General features: G+C 42.3%; 1 protein-coding gene across 5 annotated transcripts in view; it reads left to right on the forward strand.

Annotated features, from left to right (window-relative positions):
• Positions 1 to 23181, forward strand: part of LOC120726551 (regulating synaptic membrane exocytosis protein 2-like) — a 54758-nt gene that overhangs the window by 2528 nt on the left and 29049 nt on the right. For 4 of the 5 annotated variants that reach the window (XM_040020209.1, XM_040020210.1, XM_040020212.1 and 1 more), the window contains exons 2-17: positions 3365 to 3397; positions 3535 to 3636; positions 3894 to 4104; positions 7440 to 7609; positions 8643 to 8823; positions 9491 to 9725; positions 9975 to 10256; positions 19045 to 19112; positions 19231 to 19350; positions 19466 to 19565; positions 19673 to 19796; positions 19899 to 19945; positions 20058 to 20146; positions 20232 to 20267; positions 21050 to 21180; positions 21323 to 21494. In XM_040020209.1, coding sequence (XP_039876143.1) covers positions 3365 to 3397; positions 3535 to 3636; positions 3894 to 4104; positions 7440 to 7609; positions 8643 to 8823; positions 9491 to 9725; positions 9975 to 10256; positions 19045 to 19112; positions 19231 to 19350; positions 19466 to 19565; positions 19673 to 19796; positions 19899 to 19945; positions 20058 to 20146; positions 20232 to 20267; positions 21050 to 21180; positions 21323 to 21494 — 2101 coding nt within the window. The remainder of the gene's footprint in view (positions 1 to 3364; positions 3398 to 3534; positions 3637 to 3893; positions 4105 to 7439; positions 7610 to 8642; positions 8824 to 9490; positions 9726 to 9974; positions 10257 to 19044; positions 19113 to 19230; positions 19351 to 19465; positions 19566 to 19672; positions 19797 to 19898; positions 19946 to 20057; positions 20147 to 20231; positions 20268 to 21049; positions 21181 to 21322; positions 21495 to 23181) is intronic. The other variant, XM_040020211.1, reaches the window with a different exon arrangement.

Genomic DNA, 23181 nt, shown 5'->3' on the forward strand with positions numbered 1-23181 from the left:
AAGCAGTCAGTATTTAAGGAATGAATACTCCCCCTTCACAGAGCAACACAGTCCACTGAAATGTCTTCATTTTTGACATAATAATAAAATCAAATAGGCTGGTGATCTGCATATTAAACAGAGGTTCATTGGTTCATTCAGCAGATCAGTTTCACCAGTAACTGGAAAATGTTTTTGTAATGATCAATCAGCCTTTTATTGTGTTAATTATTATAGACTGGTTCTCATAGTGGTGAAGAGAGAGCTGAGCATAAAAGCAAATCTCTCAATTTACCGGTCGATCTACGTCCCTACCCTCACCTATGGTCATGAGCTGTAGGTAGTGACCGAAAGAATGAGATCGCGGATACAAGCGGCGGAAATGAGCTTCCTCCGAAGGGTGGCTGGACTCTCCCTTAGAGATAGGGTGAGAAGTTCAGCCATCCGGGAGGGGCTCAGAGTAGAGCCGCTGCTCCTCCACATCGGAAGGAGCCAGCTGAGGTGATTCAGGCATCTGACAAGGATGCCCCCTGGGCGCCTCCTGGAGGAGGTGTTCCGGCAGACCCAGCATCCATTTACCATAAATGCATCCTTGAAGAGTTGTTTGTAATTTTTGTGTCTCCTCACACATCAGAGTGTTGTCCTGATCTACATACAGTAAATGTTTATACATTCACTCGAGAAGGTCACCAGATAAATGTGAAAGCTCATCAGATAATAGATGAATAATTTTAAGTCACTTTTTTATTACATGTTGAAATTTTTTGGTATCTTTGCTCAAATCCTTCATGACGTGTTTTTAATGTAAAATCTTCCAAATGAACTGCGGCCATCTCAGTGTGGTTCATCCTGTTCGAGGAGGTTTTGATGAGACAGCGGTGGCAGACTGAGCTAATTGAGACAGGCTTGGTATGAGTACAGATCCTACAGAATGAGGACTGGCGTGTTCAGTTTGATTGTGCAGGGTGCAGATGGAGCTGGTTTTCACTGTTTCTCTGTACAGTGCTGTGCTGCAGTAGAATAAGTAGTGTCTGTCAGAATTTTTCCCAGAATGCTTTGCTGTATTTCTGGTGGATATTGTAGGTTTTACAGGCTTGCTGATTCTTAACAGTCTGTCTCTCGAGTTTACTGTAACTGCAGACTAAATCCAGTTATCCCATTAGTGTGGGTGTTGCTTGGTGGATGAGGGGGTTTGTGGTTTAACAGGGATCAGAGCATCTGGTGGTTTTGGGCCGTCTGAGGACTGTAGCTATCTGTGAGGTGCTGTAACCACGTGTGGCCTCCGGATGTCACTGCAGAGTCACTGAGGTCAAAGGGTTTCAAAGCAGTCTTCGTGAACACATCTGACACAGTTTTATTTTAGTCTGTTTAAAATGTTTAGTTTGTGTGGGCCCTTTCATCAGTGAAGTCAAACCGAGCATCTTACTGTCCTCACTGTGTGTTGGATGTTTATTTTCTTTTGTTTTTTTAAGCCCCTACATTGCCTGTCACTTACTGCCTATCCCAAGCATGATTAGCTTTGAAAGTTTTGTTTGTTTGTTTTGCTTTTTTGTTTGTGGTTTGTTTGGTGTGTGTCACAAGTATGAGCCAATCAGCAATGACTTCTATGTAAACATTGCTGTGTTAAAGAGATGGCACACACTGTAGACCAGCTGCCAACCTTTCAGGGCAGGACAGGGCAGACATCGCAACACTTTCATGATTTTATTGCCAGCATGTGATTAGACCATAGATCACAGACCTCCCGACTCTCAGCTCGCGGACTCTTATGGAGCTGCTGTGACATCATGTCAGGCCTTGGCCAAGCCTGCATCATGACTGTTGACCGTGTGCATTTACTTATTTTATTGTTTCATTCATATTTTGTTCATTTTGCTTTTATGTTTGATTTTCAGTTAAGAACTGGTGAAGTGACAGGAAGACTAATAAAATCATTTCAATGAATCCTTTGTTTGTTTGCTCGGTTTGTTTACCTTTATGGTTGGCCAAACCAACAAACAAACTGTTTCAGCTGTGTGTGCTACTGGGTGAGTTGTTGCATTCTGACGCATTCTGGTGGTGGCAGAGGAGAACTGAATTAATCCCGTTTCAGCATCTCGATGTCTCATTCTGTTTCTGCTTATTTGAAGTAGAGCCCTGTGTGGGACTGTTTTTTTTTGTTTTGTTTGTTTTTTTAAAATCCCTCTTCCTCTGAATTTCTGACCATTACCACCCACTCCCGCTGTCCGTCTGTGTCCAATCCTGCCCGCACCCACAGACTTATTGATATTCATAGCTTTCACATGACGTCAGAGCTACTAGGACTCACCCTCCTTGAGGGCAAAACAGTACTTCAGTCCTTTGCCCTCCAGCCATCCATCAAACGTCCGCACGTTTAACTTAAACAAAATGCCATTTAGTTTCTGTGCTATCAGATGCACTAATCAGCATTTATTTACAGCTGCCAGAAGGATGTAGAGTGTGGCATGTGAGTACATCTGCTAGCCGTGCCTTACAGCCCAAATCCCACCAATACCTGCTTCTCCACAGCAACTCAGGCTGTCAGTGCAGCTCATTTAAACTGTCTTAATATTTAACTAAAATTGGAAAAATGCTCAACTATACTGTTAGAACATGATAATAATGTGACAAATTAATACTACCAGAACTTTTCTGACACTACACTGTAAATGTACGAGTCAACAAAATATAAGATTTACATGTGGTAGTTCGTTTAAGCGAACTATGTAGCACTTACCTTTGCTTTAACAATAAACAGTTTCTTTTTCTTCACCTCCTACACATTGCATTATTTACCTAGATCAGAAGTACCTGTAGCTTTTGAAAGCTTTCGTCCTGGCAGCAGCAGAGGGTGAGGGATTCTCTACAAGATGCATGTAGATGTTATCGAACTGGAGCCTTTATGAGAGGCATCGCCACTTTCAGGGATTTAAATAAAGTGTCTCTCCATGTCTTCATTTTTCTTCAATCAATTGATTATCCAGTTAATCTTGGGTTGAGACAGGTGAAAAAAACAACACTTTTGTCCTGCAGTACTATCAACTGTAATGTCTTGCCCACTGGGGTAGTGAGTTGGTCACGTGAACCACATTATAAACACGCTATGATTAATGCATGTGTATGTGGCACTTTATGTCCAGCGCTTTACTTTCTCTATTTTATAACTTTTCCAAATATCCATCTTTCCACTCGTTTCTAAAACCCACCACTCCTGCGAGATTTGCGTTGGGTGGGATCCCAGTCCCAATGCAGGGCTCTAATTTAAAGCTTCAGTTTCAGTTTGTTTCTGTTATGATTTTGTTTTTATATTATTTCATGATTAATTATATCACTGACATCATCATCATCATCATCATCGTTATCATCGCCATGTCTATGTCTGCAGGGAGCAGGAGGAAGTGAAACCTCCCTCGTCCTCGTAAGTACCTCATCTCCCAGAGTGCACTCCCTTAGCCACGCCTCTTTTCCTCAATAAGCTATTTCTTGTGTCCCACGCTGCCCCTCCCACCCACTGATGTGCTTCCTGTCAGCTGACTGTGTGTATTACCTGGACAGGTGGAATCCATTCTCAGGGTTCAGTCAGTTGGTCAGTAACGTTGCCACCAACGTGTCCGAAGTTCTGCAGGTTAAAAGTCCAACAGACAACGAGCTGCAGATGTGAGTAAACCCAGAGGCTTACCTGAGCACAGGTGTTTGTGTCTCACCTGAGCCTCAGTTCAGGTAGACACCTGATGCTGTGTTTATTCATCATGTCGCAGTCTGACACTGAAGGTCCAAATCCAATCGTACATGCCTGGCTTCGCCTCTTTAATGAACCAAACAAGGACCAGCTCACTGGTCCTTTAGACTTCAGTACAAGTTTAGCATATGTCACCCTCTGACCTCTCCTCTCTCTAAAAACCTCCTCCTCACAGGAAGTTACATCAGCAGTTTGAGATGTATAAAGACCACATGAAGAAGCTGGGTGAGGAGTCTCCAGAGGCTCAGACAGCGCGGGCAGAGTCTCCAACCTGTGGGATCTGTCGCAAGACCAAGTTTGCCGATGGCTGTGGCCGAGCATGCTGCTACTGCCAGAGTCGTTTCTGCGGCCGCTGTGGGGGGCGTGTCTCCTTGAGAGCCAATAAGGTTGGTCTATGAGTGCATTTTTGCTGTGGACATTGCTGAATATCTGGGGTCATTTTCAGTTTAATTATTTTTTTCAGTGACAGTTTAACAACTCTAGATCGTCTGAAATGAAACGATTAAATGTCAGACTGTTAGCTTTGATTTGATTGACACAGGCTGGATACTGTGCATAAAAGCAGCAGCAATTCATAAATGGCAAATGAAATGTTTATACAGCCATGGTCTGGATGCGTTTGGTATTGTCCCTCAGGTAGCTCTGCTTTGATACGGTAAAATGGAAATGTTACTTAAGATCAGACTCATAAGATAGACAAAGTTTCAGCACCACTGTCACTGCTTTGAGTCATCTGCCCACTTATGTATAAATCAAGATTGCTACCATCAACTATCACAACTGTGCCCTGTACTACAAACATGCCCTGTACTCACCCTAACACTGGAGATCAGGATAAGTGTTCACACGAAGCTGATTATCAACTCAGCATTTAACCTGTGCATTCACATGAAAGGGATGGTGCTGCAGCATCGCATCAATCTAAAAGGGGCATTTTGCAGGTCACGGGACTCTTCTTCCACAGAAAATGATCCCTATGAGTGCCACCTACTCTAGACATGTTCTAGCTGGTGATTAAATATTTTTAAAGAATCTAAAAACAGAATTCAATACAAATTTGATACGAGGTCAGCAGGTGCAGTGCAGGTGTTTTGTTTTAGGATCAGATTTTAATGCTTTGAATCTTCCTACCAAGCTATTCTCGACTCTGTGGCACCATTAAAAACCAGGCAGCTCAAGGCTAAAACCGAGCCTTGGTTTAATGACACCACTCGGGCTGTGAGGAGGCAGTGTTGTAGAGCTGAACGCAGATGGAAGAGGGACAAACTGCAGGTGTCTCTTCAAATCTTAAAGGACTGCTGGTGTCTCTATCAGGATACAGTCAAGGAGGCTAAAAGGGAATACTTTTAATGCAAGACAATTTCCTCCAACAGTCATAATCCACGTGTGTTATTTAACTCCATCAACTTAGTTTTAAATGCTCCACAAAGTGGCTGTTTGGAGGCCTCTCATAAACTATCTAAGGATTTTGTGTTGGGTTTTTTTATTAATGAGAAGATAGCAGCTACGTGGGCTCTCATCTCTGCCCCTGAATCTGACCCCTCCGTCTCGATCCCTTGCTCTGCTGTTTTTGACCAGTTTGAGCCTGTAACTCTTTCTTTTTTAGAGGATGTGGTTGGTCATCTGAGGCCCTCTTTTTCTCCAAATGATCCTGTCCCTCGACATTTTTTTAAAAAGATTTTGCCTCGCACAGACTGTTCTTACTATTATAAACAGCCGTTTAATGTCTGGTGTAGTCCCTGCTTATTTTAAGCAGGAAGTAGTACAACCCCTTCTTAAGAAACCCGCCCTGGACCACACTGTATTGACTAACCACAGGCCTATCTCCAAGCTGACTTTACTGTCTAAAATCTTAGAGAAAATTGTACATTCCCAATTGATTGATTTAAGAAAAAATGAGAATAGTATCCTGAGTCAGCACTCTTAAAGGTTTTTAATGATATCTTCCCTACTTGTGATTCTGGTAATCATGTTGTTCTTGTCCTCCTTGACCTAACAGCTGCTTTTGACTCTGTAGACCACAACATTTTACTGTCTCGTTTACACTGTCTTGCAGGCATTCGTGGTACTACTTTGAACACAGCACCCATGCTATCTTGCATAGATAGAGCGCTTTAGGTTGAAGTTGTAAAATGTTGCTTATCTTTCTGATCAAACTTAGTGTTAACTTTTTAGGGTATGAGTCCTTTTCTGCGGCTCTTCAGTTTGGGGTCCCGCAGGGCTCAATTCTAGAGCCTCTGCTTTTTTCATCATATTTACAACCCTTGGGAACCATCCTTAAAAAGCATGGAATTTCCTTCCACTGTTATGCTGATAACTGCCAGATTTATCTGCCTCTGAAGCAGAAAGATGCCTTCTCTATTAAACCACTTCTGGCATGTCTAGAAGATATTAAAACTTGGATGCCCCTAAACCTTTAAAAATGTAATTCAAGCAAAATCGAGGAGATTGTGTTTGGTCCTTGCGGACCTAGTGATCCCTCCGCTATTGATTTGGGACCCCCGGCATTTTAAACTTGTTGTTACTAATTTGGGTTTTAAGATGGACAACGACTTTAAATTGGACACTCAAATTAGGGCTACTGTCAAGTCCAGTTTTTATCATTTAAGGTGCTTGGCAAAGGTAAGACCTATTTTATCCAGGCCACATTTTGAAACAGTAAGCCATGCTTTTATTTCATCTCATTTGGATTACTGTAATGCACTGTATTTTGTAGTAAGTCTGTGTCTTCTCTTTCGTCTGCAGCTGGTTTAAAATGCTGCTGCACGACTTTTAACCCAGAATTCGCAAAAGAGAGCACATAACTCCCATTATGGCTTCACTCCATTGGCTGCCTGCCTTTAATCTAATGTGCTGATTTATAATTTTAATTTAATTCTAATTAGTATTTTATATTTTTTAAGTTATTCAATGTATTGTTTCTTAGGCATGTCAAGTGTACGGGACTTTGTTTTCAGCTGGGAGTTGTCTGAAAGTGCCTTATAAATAAATTGCTTGCTTATAGAACAATAAAGTGTTGTTAAATTGTTTGCTGACAACAGGAAAAACTTAGCTCTGTGAACCTGACTGGCTCTCTGGCGGCTGGTCCCTCTGACTTCTCCCCTCCTGCCGCACATGAACCAGCTGACTGACCATATGACTCATTTTCTCATTCATGAAGCCAGAGCAGACAGAAACATAAGAGCAGACATTGTAGCTATATCTTATTCAGTATTTGATTAAAATTACTTTTTTCTCCCCTCCTGTTTCTACGGTAAATATCATGTCAGCACTGCTGCATCTTCATATTCCAGCTCCTCTGGATTAAATGGAAGCTCTACTCTTCATTTACCCGTTGCCACACATTGCTATGGTGAATTCTGATACCAGGATTCACCATGGCAGGAAAATCTAAGTACAGAGAAAACCTATCCGTTTTTCTCAATATGTAAGTTGTGTAAAAAGATAAACTTACAGGAAATTTAACAGAATGTATTAAACTGAAAGACTAGAAGTTCATTTTCAATAAAAGCAACTCATTTATCAACATCCACTAATGACATAATTGCATCATCTCTGGAAAATATGTGAAGTTGTGCATCTTTGGTTGTTTGGAACTCAGGAGACACCACATGATCTGTAAAGCATGCCAACTATCACATCAGGAGGAAAACCAGCCAATCAGGCAACAGCAGCCTCTTACATGCGTTTATAGTAAACAAACTTGGTGTGTGTGTTTCAGGTGATGTGGGTGTGCAATGTGTGCAGGAAGCAGCAGGAGTTTCTCACTCGGTCAGGGGACTTTTCCCCTGAAATGCTATCCATCAATTACAGCTTACACGGGGCTCCCCACCCACCTACACATGGGCCACTGGGTGCCACGGGGCCCTTGAGTAATGGTGCAGCAGAATGGTGGGTATTATTCATTGTTTATATTATTTATCATTTTTTTGTTCCTGAGGCCATTTAACTGTCAGCTGTGCCTGCATGCTTCTCATTTAAATTTAAACTTTTAATTAGTGAGATTGTTTTTAATTAGAGAGTGACCTCCATCTCTCTCACACACACACACACACACACACACACACACACACACACACACACACACACACACACACACACACACACACACACACATCCTGTAATCAAATTAACAGATTAATAATCTGGTACCTTGCAGAGGATTACTGCTGGCGCTAAATACAGCATGCAGGCTAACAGCAGTGATGTCATTTCCTGTATTGCGGGGATTGGAGAGGGGGAGGGCCTTCCGGTGTGATCCATGTCAGTCATAAACTTGCTGAGCGTGTCAAGGTGTTGGTCAATATGAAGCTTCAAACCTCCTAGGAGAGCTGTAAAAACTTTAATTAAATGTGTATGTGGTTGCACTCAGACTGACTGCATGTAAGTACACATCTCAGCTTCTTTATGCTCCCTGTTGATACAGATTCAAACTTTGCTGATCAGAAATCGGATTCACTTTCACTGTTAGTAGGTTTAACCAGTGCTTTGATATTTTGATGCTTGTGAACACTGCATGTTGTCTGGAGCTGCTGGAGAAAAGTTTTAATGTTTCTATGCTGCATCGATGTCTGCTGCTGGTTCTGGTTTTGGTAACAGAATTTAACTCAGAGTTGAGATTTTATGGCCGTAAACATAGAACAGGAGTCAAAATGTAGTTTTCCTTAAACAATGAGTTTATTATTGCAGTGAAGACCTTTTTAAAAAGTTGACAGTACAGGTGAAAAAGCCTTGAAACAGGTCGATAAAAAGGAAGTCTGAACAGGAAGAACTTCATATACTGCTACTAGTAGTAATGCTATTAACAATAGACTCCTCAGTTCTTAAAGCTTTGGTTCTGAGTAGAGTGTGGGTATATATGTATCAGCTGGCTGACAATCTGCTCCTCCTCCACTCTCACTGGATCACACTCTGTGACTGACAGGAGGCAGAGCCCCTCGGGATTGTACTATAATGGCAGGAGGAGCAGGATGCCTAGCTCACCATCGGACCTTGCTGTGAACAACCGTTCTCGATCGCCACACTGCTGTCATGGTTACGGAGAGGAAGAGCTACAGGCGCACAGGCAACCAATAAGAGATAGGCGAGGTCGCTGGTACTCACAGGTGAGTCTGACAGGTGAAATTCATTTATTTGCTCACATTTCTTGTAAATTATTTGATCTGATGCGGGAAGCTGTTTAATAATTTATTTTCTTTAGAAATGAAAGATGAAATGCAACAAAGAAAATGGAGTAGTTGTAGCACAGGTGGTTGACCAGGTCTGCTAGTGTAAAGGTTGAACTGCGTTCCAAATAACTTTTGGGAAAGTTGCTCTCCAGTGCATCCATCAGAGTGTGAATGTGTGTGAATATTAGATAGAAAGCACTGCATAGTATTAAAAAAGTGCTTGTATGAATGGGAGAATGAGGCATATAGCGCTTTTCATTCTGTTTGAGGACTTTATACAACATGCCACTGACACCCATTCATTAAATTCATTCATACGATTGTCTTTGTTACATGGACTGGTTGTCATATAGCACTTTTCTGCACTCCCCGAGTACACAACGTGTTATAAAAGAACCATGCTGTTTGCCAAAAGCAATTAATTAAATGTTTTAACTATTTTTCACTAGTTTAATAGTTTTTTCTTAATGATTTAATTAATTTCATTTATTGATGGTTAAGTCGTGCTATGAATGACAGTTGAGCTGTGATAAACATAGCAGACTTCAGGGCTTACCAAACTGATGATGATGATAATGTTCACCTTTCTCACCTCCTGGCTCAGGATCACCCTCTAGACCAACGTCAGGATGAGCTTGAGCTACGGCGACAACAGGAAGTGGAGTTTCAGGCACGGTACCGTAGTGACCCAAACCTTGCCCGATACCCAGTGAAGACACAACCAAGTGAAGAAACCATGAGGATGTTAGCTCAGGTAGGCAGGGTCCGCCACCAGCGCCGCCACAGTGATGTTTCCCTGGCAACCCCAGAGCCTGACCACCTGACCATGAGGCATTCAGGTAAGGGCATGTCCGCCCATCTACTCACATCTTATTTTGTCTCTGTCAGTGCGCCCCAGGGCAGCTGTGGCTACAATGTAGCTTGCCATCACCAGTGTGTGAATGTGTGTGTGAATGGGTGAATGACTGAATGTAATGTAAAGCGCTTTGGGGTCCTTAGGGACTAGAAAAGCGCTATACAAATGCAGGCCATTTACAATTTACCATTTATTAGCAGGCTGTGATCGGTTTTACTCGTTTCATTCTCAGCTCTTCGTCAGAATCTGCCTCTGGAATTGGTCAAATCTGGAGGTCAGAGGTCATACTCTGTGGACCGTGCAACCACTCACATAAGCCCAACATATTCCCGTCACAGCCCATTATCACAACAACTACTGGACCCAAGCTCAACCCTGAAGAGGAAGCCAGCCACTGAGAATGTAGCACAGAGGAGTCGGCATGTAGGGAAGATGCACGTGATTGGCAGCTTTAGCAGCTCAGAGGAGGATCTTGTTACCACACCTGAGTACACTAGCGCTGACGAGCCTGACAGTAAGTGGCTACATGCTAACAGCCAGTCAATCATTTTTCTTACATGTGTGCACATTGCTTGAGAGTTGTTTGTCGCACTGGATATGATACAGCCACTGGTCACGAGAGAGAAAAGTGTATTCTCTGACCCGTGATCAAGTGGTTATTTTTTTATTCAAAATATTTTTATTCAGTATTTGTGGATATAGTTTACAAAGAAAAAAAGAAGACGGAAAACACAAGCTGTTTACAATGAATACTAAACAGAACTTCTCATGTTGGAACATTGTTTTCCTCTCGACGTGAAAAAAGAAAAAAAACTAAAAGAGGGAAAAAACCACACAGAAGTTAGCTATACCATCACTACAGCTACATTACAGCTTTGCCTGATAGTTGCAAATTAAGGAGCTTGTCCAGTAAATTAGCAGCTGGAGCTTCTGGAAAATTGGAGAGGTGGGATTGCAAAAAATTTCTGAGTTGTAAGTATCTAAAAAAGTGAGTTTTGGGAGGACTGTATTTTCCTGCCAGCTGATCAAATGATGCTAGTTTATTATATATAAAGAGATCTTTAAAGCAAATAATACCTGCTCTAAACCAGACCTGGAACAAGTTGTCCAAAGTTGGGGGGAGGAATAGGTGGTTTGAAAGGATGGGGCTTTGAAGTGAAAAATTATTAAGATTGAAATGTCTCCTTAACTGTGCCCACACCCTGAGGGAGTGCCGAATTATCGGATTAGATGTAAAGTTGTCAATGGATAAAGGAAGAGAAGAACCCAGAAAGGAGGCAAGAGAAATACCCTGAGTTGAGTCTAATTCCATTGCCAGCCAGCTGGTGGGGCCCACACCCTCCCCAGACTGTAACCAGTAGGTCAGGGACCGAATATTGGCAGCCCAATAGTAAAAGCGGAAGTTGGGGAGTGCCAGACCCCCTTCAATCTTAGGTTTCTGTAAATGCATCTTAGCTACTCGAGATCGTTTACCCTTCCAAATATAAGAGGAGATTATAGAATCTAGAGTTATAAAGAAAGACTTGGGGATGAAGACTGGTAAAGATTGAAATAAGTATGAGAATTTAGGAAGGATATTAATTTTAATTGAATTAATTCATCCGACCAGAGTTGTGTTCAGGGGTGACCACTGTTGAAGGCTTTGTTTGACATTCTTCAATAGTGTAAAAATGTTGGCTTTAAGAAGTTGTTTATACTTTCTTGTAATTGTAATACCCAGGTAGGTGAACTGCTCTTTGATGGGGAAACCCGACAAATCTATTGGAAACGCTTCTTCATTTAGTAGACAAAGTTTGCTCTTGGACAGATTTAATTTATAACCAGAGACTGAAACACGTGAGTAGTGACAATATAGACGGTAGGGAAGTATTTGGATTTGAAATAAAAAGCAATAAATCGTCAGCATAGAGAGAGACTTGGTGTTCAGTTTGACCTCTTTGTATACTCTGGACAAGTTTACTGCTTCGAAAAAACATTTCTAAGGGTTCAATAGCTAGATCAAATAACAATAACAACTGGCTAAGGGGGCAACCCTGACGTGTGCCTCGTTTAAGTTAGAATGGTTTTGATTTCTGGCTATTAGTGCAAACAGACGCAACAGGGGACAAGTATAGGTACTTGATCCATGAGATGAAGTTGGGACCCAACCCAAATCTTTCCAGCACAGCAAATAGATAGTTCCATTCTACACGGTCAAATGCTTTTTCCGCATCAAGGGAAAGAACACATTCTGGAGTGTCCTTGGACGGCGTGTGCAGGATATTAAGAAGGCGTCGGATGTTGAAAAAGGGGTGGCGCCCTTTAACAAAGCCAGACTGATCTTCAGATATGACTGCTGGCAGGACCCTTTCCAACCTGTGGGCCAGCGCTTTAGCTAGGATCTTAAAGTCCACATCAAAAGCGAAATTGGCCTGTATGATGCACAGTTTGCCCTGTGTGAATGCTTCAGATAGAACCGAGTGGAGTAGAGGTACGAGCTGTGGGGCAAATGATTTGAAAAATTCTACCAAAAAGCCGTCTGGGCCAGGGGACTTCCCTGACTGTAGAGAGAAAATTGCAGCGCTAATCTCTTCTTTGGAAAATGGCGCATCCAAGATCTCTCTGTGGGTGTCTGCCAGCTCAGGAAAGTCCAAGCTTTTAAGAAAATTTGTAATTAGTGAGTGGTTGGTGGGAGATTCAGAGGAATAAAGCTTCATATACGGTGGTTAGCACTGTTGCCGCACAGCAAGAAGGTCCTGAGTTCAATTCCACCATCAGGCCGGGGTCTTTCTGTGTGGAGTTTGCATGTTCTCCCCGTGTTTGCGTGGGTTCTCTCCGGGTACTCCGGCTTCCTCCCACCGTCCAAAGACATGCAGCTTGTGGGGATAGGTTAATTGGATAATCCAAATTGCCACTAGGTGTGAATGTGCAAGTGAATGTGAGTGTGAATGGTTGTCTGTCCCTATGTGTTAGCCCTGCGACAGACTGGCGACCTGTCCAGGGTGTACCCCGCCTTTCGCCCTATGACAGCTGGGATAGGCTCCAGCGCCCCCCGCGACCCTGAAAAGGATAAGCGGAAGCGAATGGATGGATGGATGGATGGATGGATAATATTCCCTGAATGCGTCATTGATTTTGGCATGATCAGTAACGAGCACGTCATCTGAGTTAATGGCAGTTATACACTGACGTGGCTTTACACCCCTTATTTGGTCAGCTAGGAGTTTGCCTGATTTCACTCCATGCACAAAAAATGTACTCTTAAAGAGTTGCCTCTCCACAGCATGAGTTGAAAGAAGTTCAAATTTGGTTTGGAGTTCAGTACGTTTCTTGAAGATCTCAGAGTCCTTATTGTGTGCATAGTGATGGACTAAGTCTTTTGTTTTATCGGCTAATTCTTGCCCTTCTTTTAAGTTTACCCTCTTCATATTAGCTGTGTATGAAATAATCTGTCCTCGGAGATAGGCCTTCATTGAGTCCCAAACTAAAAGGCTAGAAATATTTGGGGAAAGGTGTGATGGATGTTAGAGAAAAAAGAATACTCCCTGTCAGTTGGATGCAGATGTCACCAAATATCCCTAATCCCAAGTAGAAAGAAAGGAATGAATGTGCGAGGCTGACCCGTGATCAAGTGGTTGTTGAAGGATACTGGTTGTCACTGAGTGAAATCGGTCACAAGGAAGGGGCTGCATAAAAAACCTTTGTCATTGTTGCTTTGGACAAAAGCAACTACACAACACAACTCTATGTGTGTGTGTGTGTGTGTGTGTGTGTGTGTGTGTGTGTGTGTGTGTGTGTGTGTGTGTGTGTGTGTGTGTGTGTGTAAGCTATTTTGAAACAAAAAAAAGACACTTTTTATCCATAACAGCAAATGAACTGTACAACAGAAAATGCAAATGCTATTTATGGTCTCCTCACAACAATGATAAGAAAAATAAACTAAGCCAATATGGCATGTCGGTTAATACAGAGACACACATGTTAATATGATCTCTGGTCTCCCACTCAGTGACAGGTCTCCGAGTGTCCAGCATTCACACAGCTACCTGAGGACACTCGTGACAGAAAATCTGCTCACACAGATATGTAGAGCCAAATACTGTCAATAAGGCCTCTGCAATGTTCTGAAGACAGTTAAACTTGTCAGGTAGTGATGTCCAGCAGGTGAAAATGCAGCTCCATGAACACGCACGGCTGTGGATTCCAGCTGTTTGTTGCATTAACTGGCATTAACTCAGCCAGTTAATGCGAGACAAATCTAGCTGCTCATTATAGATTTCTGGTTTGTTCAGAAAATAAAACATTGGTCCATAAACCTGAAAGTCCCAAAAATGCATTGTCTCGAGTCTACGGATGTATCCGTGTATCTCTGTGGTGTTGATGCTGTGCTGAGCGGAAAGCTCCTGAAGCTTTTGAAGTGTTGGAATGTGGAAAGCTAACAACGTCCCTCTCACCAGTAGGCTAAGTTATTTTTAGCCAATTACAAGTTGAATCTGGTAGTTGGGGTTGTTGGCTAAGATACCATCATTAAGAAGAGACACAACTAATGTGTCTATGCGAGCTGATTTGCGATGTGCACCGCTGGCGCGGCCATTTATTTTTTGATGCACCTTCTCAGATTAATTCACTGCGTGTCGTGCACAGGGCTGGACTGGGACAAAAAAAACAGCCCGGCTTGACTAAAGACCGGCCCACCAGGTATTAAAGCCATAAAGCCTTTGAATGAAAACAAACGCTGTTGTGACAGTGATTTACAGTCTTGTTGGTATATGTATAGATTTCTATACATTTTATGTCAGATAAAAACTTTGGTTGTAAGCTTCAGAAAACTATTTAATAACAGCCAGACATTTTAAATGAGAATAAGAAAGTATTTCTTTGTGCCCCCCTCTCCCTGTTAATGCCCTACCTGGCCCCCTGGCAAAACTTTGCTAGATCCGCCCCTGCACAGTTACCAGCTGTCAGCTACATAGAAAAGGATCCTGGTGTTATTTGTCTCTCAGAAACAGTTCATAACTTCCCTTCAACCCATTCATGTCACCTAAAAGGTAAACCTGTTTCTCCATCACCTGTTCAGCTCTGATGATTCAGTAAGGACATCTCCTGGTTTCATCTTCAGGTTTCCCTCTCACCAGATAACCAAACCATATCATGACCAGCAGGTTTTACAGCTGTGGCTCCAGCAAACATCAGCTGATACTAGAAATTAATATTAAATAAATTCTAACAACAGCTGATCAAACGTGCTGCTGTTGTTTAGCGCGACATCCGCTGGTTTCCGCTTTCTGGCGCAAAGTGGGTGATAAACAAACAAGAGAGAAAAGCCGATCAGCTGATCATTGATCAGTTTCATGATTAAAGTAGCAACAGTAGAGGGAGGGGGAGAGAATGAGAGAAGAAGAGGCAGCTGTGCAGCGTAACGACAGAATAAATCCACCTTTGTGTCTTTTTCCATCCTAGACAAACTGCGTCCCTTCTCAGCTCAACACGAAACGCGTAATAATTTCTCTGAATGCGGGACGATTCCGTCTTTTTACGGGACGGTTGGCAACTCTACTAACTAATCTTATGAATAAAATAAAGTTCACTATCAGTAACATCATAGCACCGACCCAGCTGTATAGAAACTCCGTCATGCTAGCTAGTACGCAGTACGAGTTATTGTAACTGACTGTAAAAAGTCAGCACAACGAAAATAAACTGCACCTAAACTTGGTTTATATCTAACCCAGATAGACTGCAGTCATAACTTCTTACCTGAAGTTCAGTTCACTTCAGTTCACAGTTCACCTGACACTTGGACCGGCGGCCGCCTCGGGTCTCTGCTTCATTGTTTATACCGTTACAAAAAAAAAAAATCATCGGCCCATCGAGCAAATGCCCGGTATGCCCGATGGCCAGTCCAGCTATGGTTGTGCCATCAGTTAACCCTTCGCGTGCCAACTGTGGCACGCGTGCCTAGGGTTGCCGACCCCTGCTCTAGAAAGTTTTGAGGATGGAATAACAATGATATAATTTCTGTTCCTTTGAAGGGTTCTCTGTGATTTGGTCATTATATTATTATATTGATTAAATTGTACTTTTTAGGGTCTGTGTTCTGGCTCTGAAGAGGTCCAGAAGGGGTTGCTCTCTGTTATTAAAGCTCCTGTGACTCTGACCTGTGCTGTAGTGAAAAGTGATGGCCCCTCTCAGGAAATCAGACATCATGCTGACAAGTTAATCTGTTGCATTTATGTTACTGGGCCACAAATCACCTGGTCAGAGATCATGAGCTCTGATTCGCTCATATGACTTTTGGCTCCTCCCCTTAAATCTTGAAGAGACTAAGTAACACAGAATCTCTGCTACCGTCACTCTGAGAACACCTAGACCAAAACAAAAACCAGCACATTCGCCACCAAAATTGATGGTTCCATTCCTGGAGAACTCTGAAAGATCCTGGAGACATCGTTTGACAATCTGATCCAGATTAGAGCGCATGAGACTGCCGCTCTAGTGCTGTCGGACCTCCAAATCACCATCTTTGCTCTACTTCAATAGGATTAAAAGAGGAGAGTCTGGATTATCAAGAGTCACTGCAGAGACGTAAGAATAGAAGCTCAGACTGCAGGAGAGAACGCCACGCTAGACTAACCTGCTCGTGTGTGACCACACAATACAGCGGGGTCCTTAACCAGCAGACTGTTTATGCTGCTGAGCTAGACTTCTGGTGATTACCTGCAAAATTTCTGGATTTTTGGGCATCTGTTTCAGCAACTCTAATCTGGTGGAAAGGTGGGGGAAAGGGGGTGGGGTTAATGTAGCAGTAGTCCCCCAAAGTTGATCCCCTCTATCAATTTCGGGTCTTCTCCAAACTAACTGTAAGTACTGAAGGCACAAACATGCACTTGACAATTGGACTCCAATAATCTCATTACTGACAGGAATGAACTGCTCTGCAACCTGCAGGCAGTACTCGGGACAAACAACACACAGAAACCCAGTGAGGAGGAGGAGAGGCTGCTACATGGATTACAGGTTCTTTCTCATCTTCCTCTTGCTCACCTGAAGCCTCCTCCTTGTCCTTCATGGCGTCCAGGCGGACCTGTGAGTGAAGCATTTGAAAGCTATGTAACTTGGAGAACTATGATTACAAGTACACACATCAACATGTTTTGACATTTTGTTTGAGATAAATATGACCTTTCAGTGATCTGGTGTTACTGTTCTGATTTGGCTGTTCTGATTAGTTTTGTCAAGTATCTTCAGGCATTCAGACTATAGCATGTCTGTCCACATATGCAGCACAGCTTCACATGAAGACCAGGAGGAACATTCAGAGAGGAAATGTGAAGATGATGCAGCTGCATTTCACTGCTGAAGATTGAAATAAAAGCAGAAGGAGCCTCATACAGCACAAAGGAGGAAATCCATTCTGTGCTCGGGTCCATGGGTTCATTTTACAAAGGATTCTTTTCAAAACAATGCTGGTGATGTTTGAAACTAAATTAATTTTTTATCTATCCATTGTTGAATTTGTTCAGGTTTATTAACCAGTCATTTTTAGTGCCTCTGTTTTAACGACTAATGAAGAGTCCGTGCATCCATAATTCACAAGAATCGATTGTGCTCCTAGAGGATTGTTCAGATTTTAGTGAAACTTCTTATGGTCACATAATGGCCAATGGCCATAATTACTCAAGGTCATATTGTTCTTTTCACAGACAAAATCTGTGAACTGTGATGGATGGTGAACCAGGTGAGCTGCTACATGATTGACATCCTGGTTTGCTTAAAACCAGCTCTGCTTAATGTGAAGAGTTGCTGCTTTAACAGTTTAAATCAAATTTTGATTATTTTGAGGGATGGGCTGTTTACAGCCGCATCATTTTGTTCTGCTCATCCAGAACCGAGAATTGACGTGTAAGTAAGTGTGGTTACAGCAGGTTAACTGTTCTTCCTATTCTTCCTGTTGATGATCCATAATTGGTGCCAAAAACCTCAGCTTGTTGAGCAGCTGATTGATAACGTTATTCAGCAATTTTCATGTTGGTGTTAATGTACATAGAGGATGTGTGTGTAGGTTACATGCAGGTCATGAGGAGTCTAAGGAGCTTGGAAAAAACCTCAACTGGACCTAAAGTTCTTTGAAGACGTTTCATTTGAGAGGCTTCTTCATTTCTAAAACCAAACGGTGGAGAGTCCAAGGTGATGTTGGGCAACTGGTAAAATTTATCGACCATCAACGATAGGCTGAGCCTTTCGCTGATCGTTTATACAAGAGCGATTTATTTATTTATTTGCCCAAGAGTAACTTTGCTAATAATATTGGTTAAAGTTAAGAGAAGCAGTCAAGGGAAAAAAATAATAGGGCTGTTTTAACGGCACCGTCTTCCAGCTATGAGCAAATGCACCCTCCTCAGAGTGTGCCCAAATGCTGCAATTCATTTACTCAAACTCATAACAGAAAGAAAGAAAGGCAGTAGCCTATGTTCAGAAAAAAACCAAACATTTTATTTAATTAAAAACCCCACAATGGTTGGAAGGAAAACAAAGAGAAACTGGCTTTGTTTTGCCACTATAACTTTGTTTACACATTCCAGTGTTTATCTGTCGTACATGCTCGACCAAACAACAAACACAAAATTAAACAAAAAGTATGTTAAAAATCAAAATGTCTCTTCCAGCAAACATAGCTTTAAGTCTTTTGTTTGATTTGGCGCATCTCAAATGAATAGATAAATGAATAGTCCAAAAAGTAGAAAAGAAAGGTAAGGAAGGTAAAATATTCCCTCTAAATAAAATGTATAAATTCTAAATGTACAAATCACTCCATGCACGAATATATTGCTCTCCCCATCAAAAAGTCTGCCCCTGCGCAAATATATCATCTATCGTCGGTTATTGGTCCTACCTTAGTCCCAGGTATTAAAACCCTAGAGCGGGGTTGTCCCTTAGAAGGGTCGTTAATGAGGCATTTACCATGTGCCTCATCACATGAGGCAAGGTGTAAAGAAAGGCGTGGCTCAGTATGACTGGGAAGGCTCTCAGAATGCATTGTAGATAGCAGACGGTGTAATAAGCCATCCTCTCTGTTCAAAGATGGTCATTCACAGTGAACATAGATGGCCTCTTTTACTCCTTTCAAATATCTGTCTTCTCACTCAAAAATGTGATCGTTGGCATCCTCAAAAGATTGACCCCCACAAAAGTTCTTCCTGTGTAGATTTTGCAGGTTCACATTGTGCATTTGTGGCTTCTCTCTGGATACTCCCACTTCCTCCTACAATCCAAAGACGTGTGTATGTGTTTTAAAAACACCTTTAACCTCTTCTGGTTGCTAGGAGACATGGACAGTAGTCAGTGGTGGGATCATGGTTCCTGGCATGGCGAGCCTGCTCCCATGTCTATGGTGAGTTGACGCCCTGCCTTGTCAGTAATCCATCAAACAAATCCTGTTCTGAATGCGGAACTGTTGTTGGTTGCTGTTATTGCCTAGTAACCATGTGTTTCCCATTGTGAATCATCAGCAGCCAGTCACATGGCAACCCTCCAAGGATGGAGAGCGTCTGATTGGTCGAATTCTACTGAACAAGAGGATGAAGGACGGAATTGTTCCTGCAGATACAGGAGCACTGCTGGGACTCAAGGTGGCCTTCTTTTGCTTTGTTCTACTGCCTTTTCTTTTTACTATTTCTTTCGCTATTCTTCTCTTCTCTTCATTCTCCTCTTTTGATAATACAGTTTGGTGCTGTGTGTTTGCAGGTTGTCGGTGGAAAGATGACAGAGTCTGGTCGTCTCTGTGCTTTCATCACTAAGGTGAAGAAAGGTAGTCTGGCTGATACTGTGGGTCACCTGAGACCAGGTAAACACACTGATTTTCCTGATAGGTCTTAGTTACTTTGTTCACTGAGTTAGAGGTTGCTAAAACTGAATTAGATGGACTCTACAATGTTATCTTTTCTTCTTTAGGAGATCAGGTTCTGGAGTGGAACGGTCGGGTTCTTCAAGGAGCCACATTTAATGAGGTCTACAACATCATCCTGGACTCCAAACAAGAACCACAGGTGGAGCTGGTGGTGTGTCGACCAATAGGGTGGGTCTCTGATCAAGCTGAGAGGCAGAAAATATTTCTGAGGTTGTTCTCTTCTCTTAGGACATCATAGTAACAGATTGTTGCTGATTCTATGTTCTTCAGAGATGTTTCCAGATCAGTAGAGAGTGCCCATGTCCAGCTGAACTCCAGTGAGTCTATAAAAAAACAAAAACTACATCTGTCCTGTTCATTAAGAACTTCCATAGATCTGATAGTGGACAAAGTTCCTGCTGACTCAGAATTGGTCTATTTAATGTTCAGGTTCCAGTTCCTTTGACTCTCAGAAAGTTGGCCCATCCATCTCTGTCACATCTCCAATGAGCCCCAGTGTTCTGTCTGGACAGGTCTCGGTAAGTTTACCCAGCATGCACTGCATCGTAACACAGCCACTCAGCAGTCAGTTAATAGCATTTCCATGGTGATGTGTGTTTTCAGACTGTGGACAGGCAACCTCTGGTTCCCCGGATTCAGGTAAAAGTTGAAAAGGACGGCGTGTGCATGTTCATCTTTATTTACTCTGTAGTGTAGTCTTTTAGGCTGTAGATAAATGTATCACAGAAGAAGCAGAACAAAGTACTCCAAGTTTCTGGTTTTAGTGGTTCTGAGGGTATCCATTGTTGTTCTAAATGATTCAGCTTATGTGGCTAGAGACAGTTCTAAAATGTGCCTTGTAGTTAAAGTACTTTGAGCGGTCGGTAAGAGTAAAAAAGTGTAGTATAAATATGAGAACTTTACAGTATAGTTCTGTTAGCACTGTTCTTGTCTGTAGGGTCCTTTGCTCTTCCAAAGAATTTTGCCTCCTTTAGCTGTGTTCCATAACTATTTTTCAATATGTATTCATGCTAAGGCTCCCCTGCAGTTTTGTGATTCTGTTTTGTACCTCTACTTTTTGCTTTGTAAAAACTCTCTAAGGTTCCTTCCAGGGGTCCTGACTCTGTTGCTGTTCCTTGGGGTTCCATTACAGTTATGGGTTGATACAATTTTCTTCATGTCCCCTTTTGGTTATCATCTTACTGGGTTTTCTGGGTTTTCTGTAGCAATCACCTGGTGTTTCACTGGGCTCAGCTGGTAATTGGTTATATTGTCTGTTTGAATTTGTAGGTGCTTTTGTTCTGCTCTGCTAACAAAACTTTTCTGCAGGGTATCTCCTGCTGATGACTGGAGCTTCTTTTCTTTGGTCCTTTTTTGTTGTTCTCCAGGCTTCTTCTGTATTACTATGGTGTCCTAATGATGATGTTGTGGGTATTCTACAGGTGAAGCTATGGTATGATAAAGTCGGCCACCAACTGATTGTCACCGTTCTTGGAGCCAAAGAACTTCCTGCTCGGGATGACGGCCGACCCCGGAACCCATACGTCAAGATCTATTTCCTGCCAGATAGAAGGTGAAAAAGCAATCAAAGACCAGTATTTTATGGCTCAGAGGTTCCTTGAAAAGTAAAACTGTAGAACTTCTGATATCCTTTAAAACCAGTAGTGGACTATTCTCTGTGATTGGCTGTTAGTTGTACCTTCCTCCTTTAACAGTGATAAGAGTAAGCGGAGGACAAAGACAGTGAAGAAGTCATTGGAACCTCGGTGGAACCAAACCTTCATGTACTCTCCGGTCCATCGACGTGAGTTCAGAGAGCGAATGCTTGAGCTGACAGTCTGGGACCAGGCTCGAGTCCGAGAGGAGGAGAGCCAGTTCTTGGGAGAGGTGAGAATCCATGAACAATACAGAACAATGGAGAGGATATGGGGAAAACTCATTAAACTAAGAACCTTTAACAGTTCAGTTCTGACCTACTCTGCCTTGCCTTGACATCACATCCATCACCTGTTCAGTAGGGATGGGTATCGTTTAGGTTTTATCCGATACCGGTGCCAAACCGGTACTTTTGAAATGGTGCCAGTGCTTAAACGGTGCTCGAACCGGTGCTTAAAGAATGGAGAACACACACTTTGTCCAAAAACCTCTCATGTTTAGCTGTTTTTAAGTAAAAAGATAACAATGTTAGCCTTTTCTGCAGCTATAAGGTTCAAGGTTCTTTATTTGTCACATGCATAGTTATACAAGTATAACACACAGTGAAATGTAACCTGACATGCTCCTCGACATGTGCAAAAATGGGGGGGTAGAGGAAGAACATTTTATTTATTTATTTATATATATATATATATATATATATATATATATATATATATATATATATATATATATATATATATATATATATATATATATATATATATATATATATGGTATAGAATAGAATTCAACTTTATTGTCATTGCACAGGTACAGGGCAACGAAATGCAGTTTGCATCCATCCAGAAGTGCTTTAGCCGTGATATAGATATATTACAATATATATTAGCAATAATATAGATATGTAAGTATATTACAGAAATGGGTCTATTATGGTATGTTATAATGTACACGATATGAAGTATGTTATGAATATTCTATAACTATAAGTATGTACAGGCTATGAACAGGATATAAATATGAAAAACTATACAGAAATCTGAGATATACAGTTATACAGAAATGTGAACTATGCAAGTTATAAACAGTTGTAGGATTAAAAATTATCGTATGTACAGAATGATACAGTAGTGCAGTTAAGATAAGTGAGATATGTGGATAATTTCTACAGAGGCTATATAAAGTGCTAGTGGTTGTGAGTGGTGTTCAGTCCATATTATTATTGTGTCTTTGAGGGTACGGTTGTCCATTGTGTGTGTGTGTGTGTGTGTAGGTGGTTGTGGGTGTGTGTATGTTCAGTCCATGTTTTAACGTGGGTCAGATGTCAGGAGGCAGAGTTCAGGAGTCTGACAGCTGTGGGGAAGAAGCTGTTCCGGTACCTGGTGGTCTTAGTCCGGAGGCTCCTGTAGCGCCTCCCAGAGGGCAGGAGGGTGAAGAGTCCATGTGATGGGTGACTGGGGTCTTTGATGATTTTCCCAGCCCTTTTCAGACACCGCTTCCTGTAGATGTCCTTTATGGCAAGAAGTGGTGCTCCGGCGATGCGCTGGGCAGTTTTCACGACCCTCTGCAACGCCTTCCGGTCCGAGGCAGAGCAGTTCCCGTACCAGACTGTTATACAGTTGGTCAGGATGCTCTCGATGGTGCAACGATAGAAGTTCACCAAGATGTCTGAGGACAGGTGGTTCTTCCTCAGAGTCCTCAAGAAGAAGAGGCGCTGGTGAGCCTTCTTGACCAGCTTGGAGCAGTTGGTCGTCCAGATGAGATCCTCGGAGATGTGGACTCCCAGGAACTTGAAGCTGCTCACACGCTCCACAGCCGTCCCCTTAATGTAGATGGGTGGATGTGGGTCAGCATTCCTCCTGTAGTCCACGATGAGCTCCTTGGTCTTCTCAGTGTTAAGCAGAAGGTTGTTTCT

Source organism: Simochromis diagramma, unplaced genomic scaffold (assembly GCF_900408965.1).
Source record: "Simochromis diagramma unplaced genomic scaffold, fSimDia1.1 OVJJ01000753.1, whole genome shotgun sequence".
Taxonomy (NCBI): domain Eukaryota; kingdom Metazoa; phylum Chordata; class Actinopteri; order Cichliformes; family Cichlidae; genus Simochromis; species Simochromis diagramma.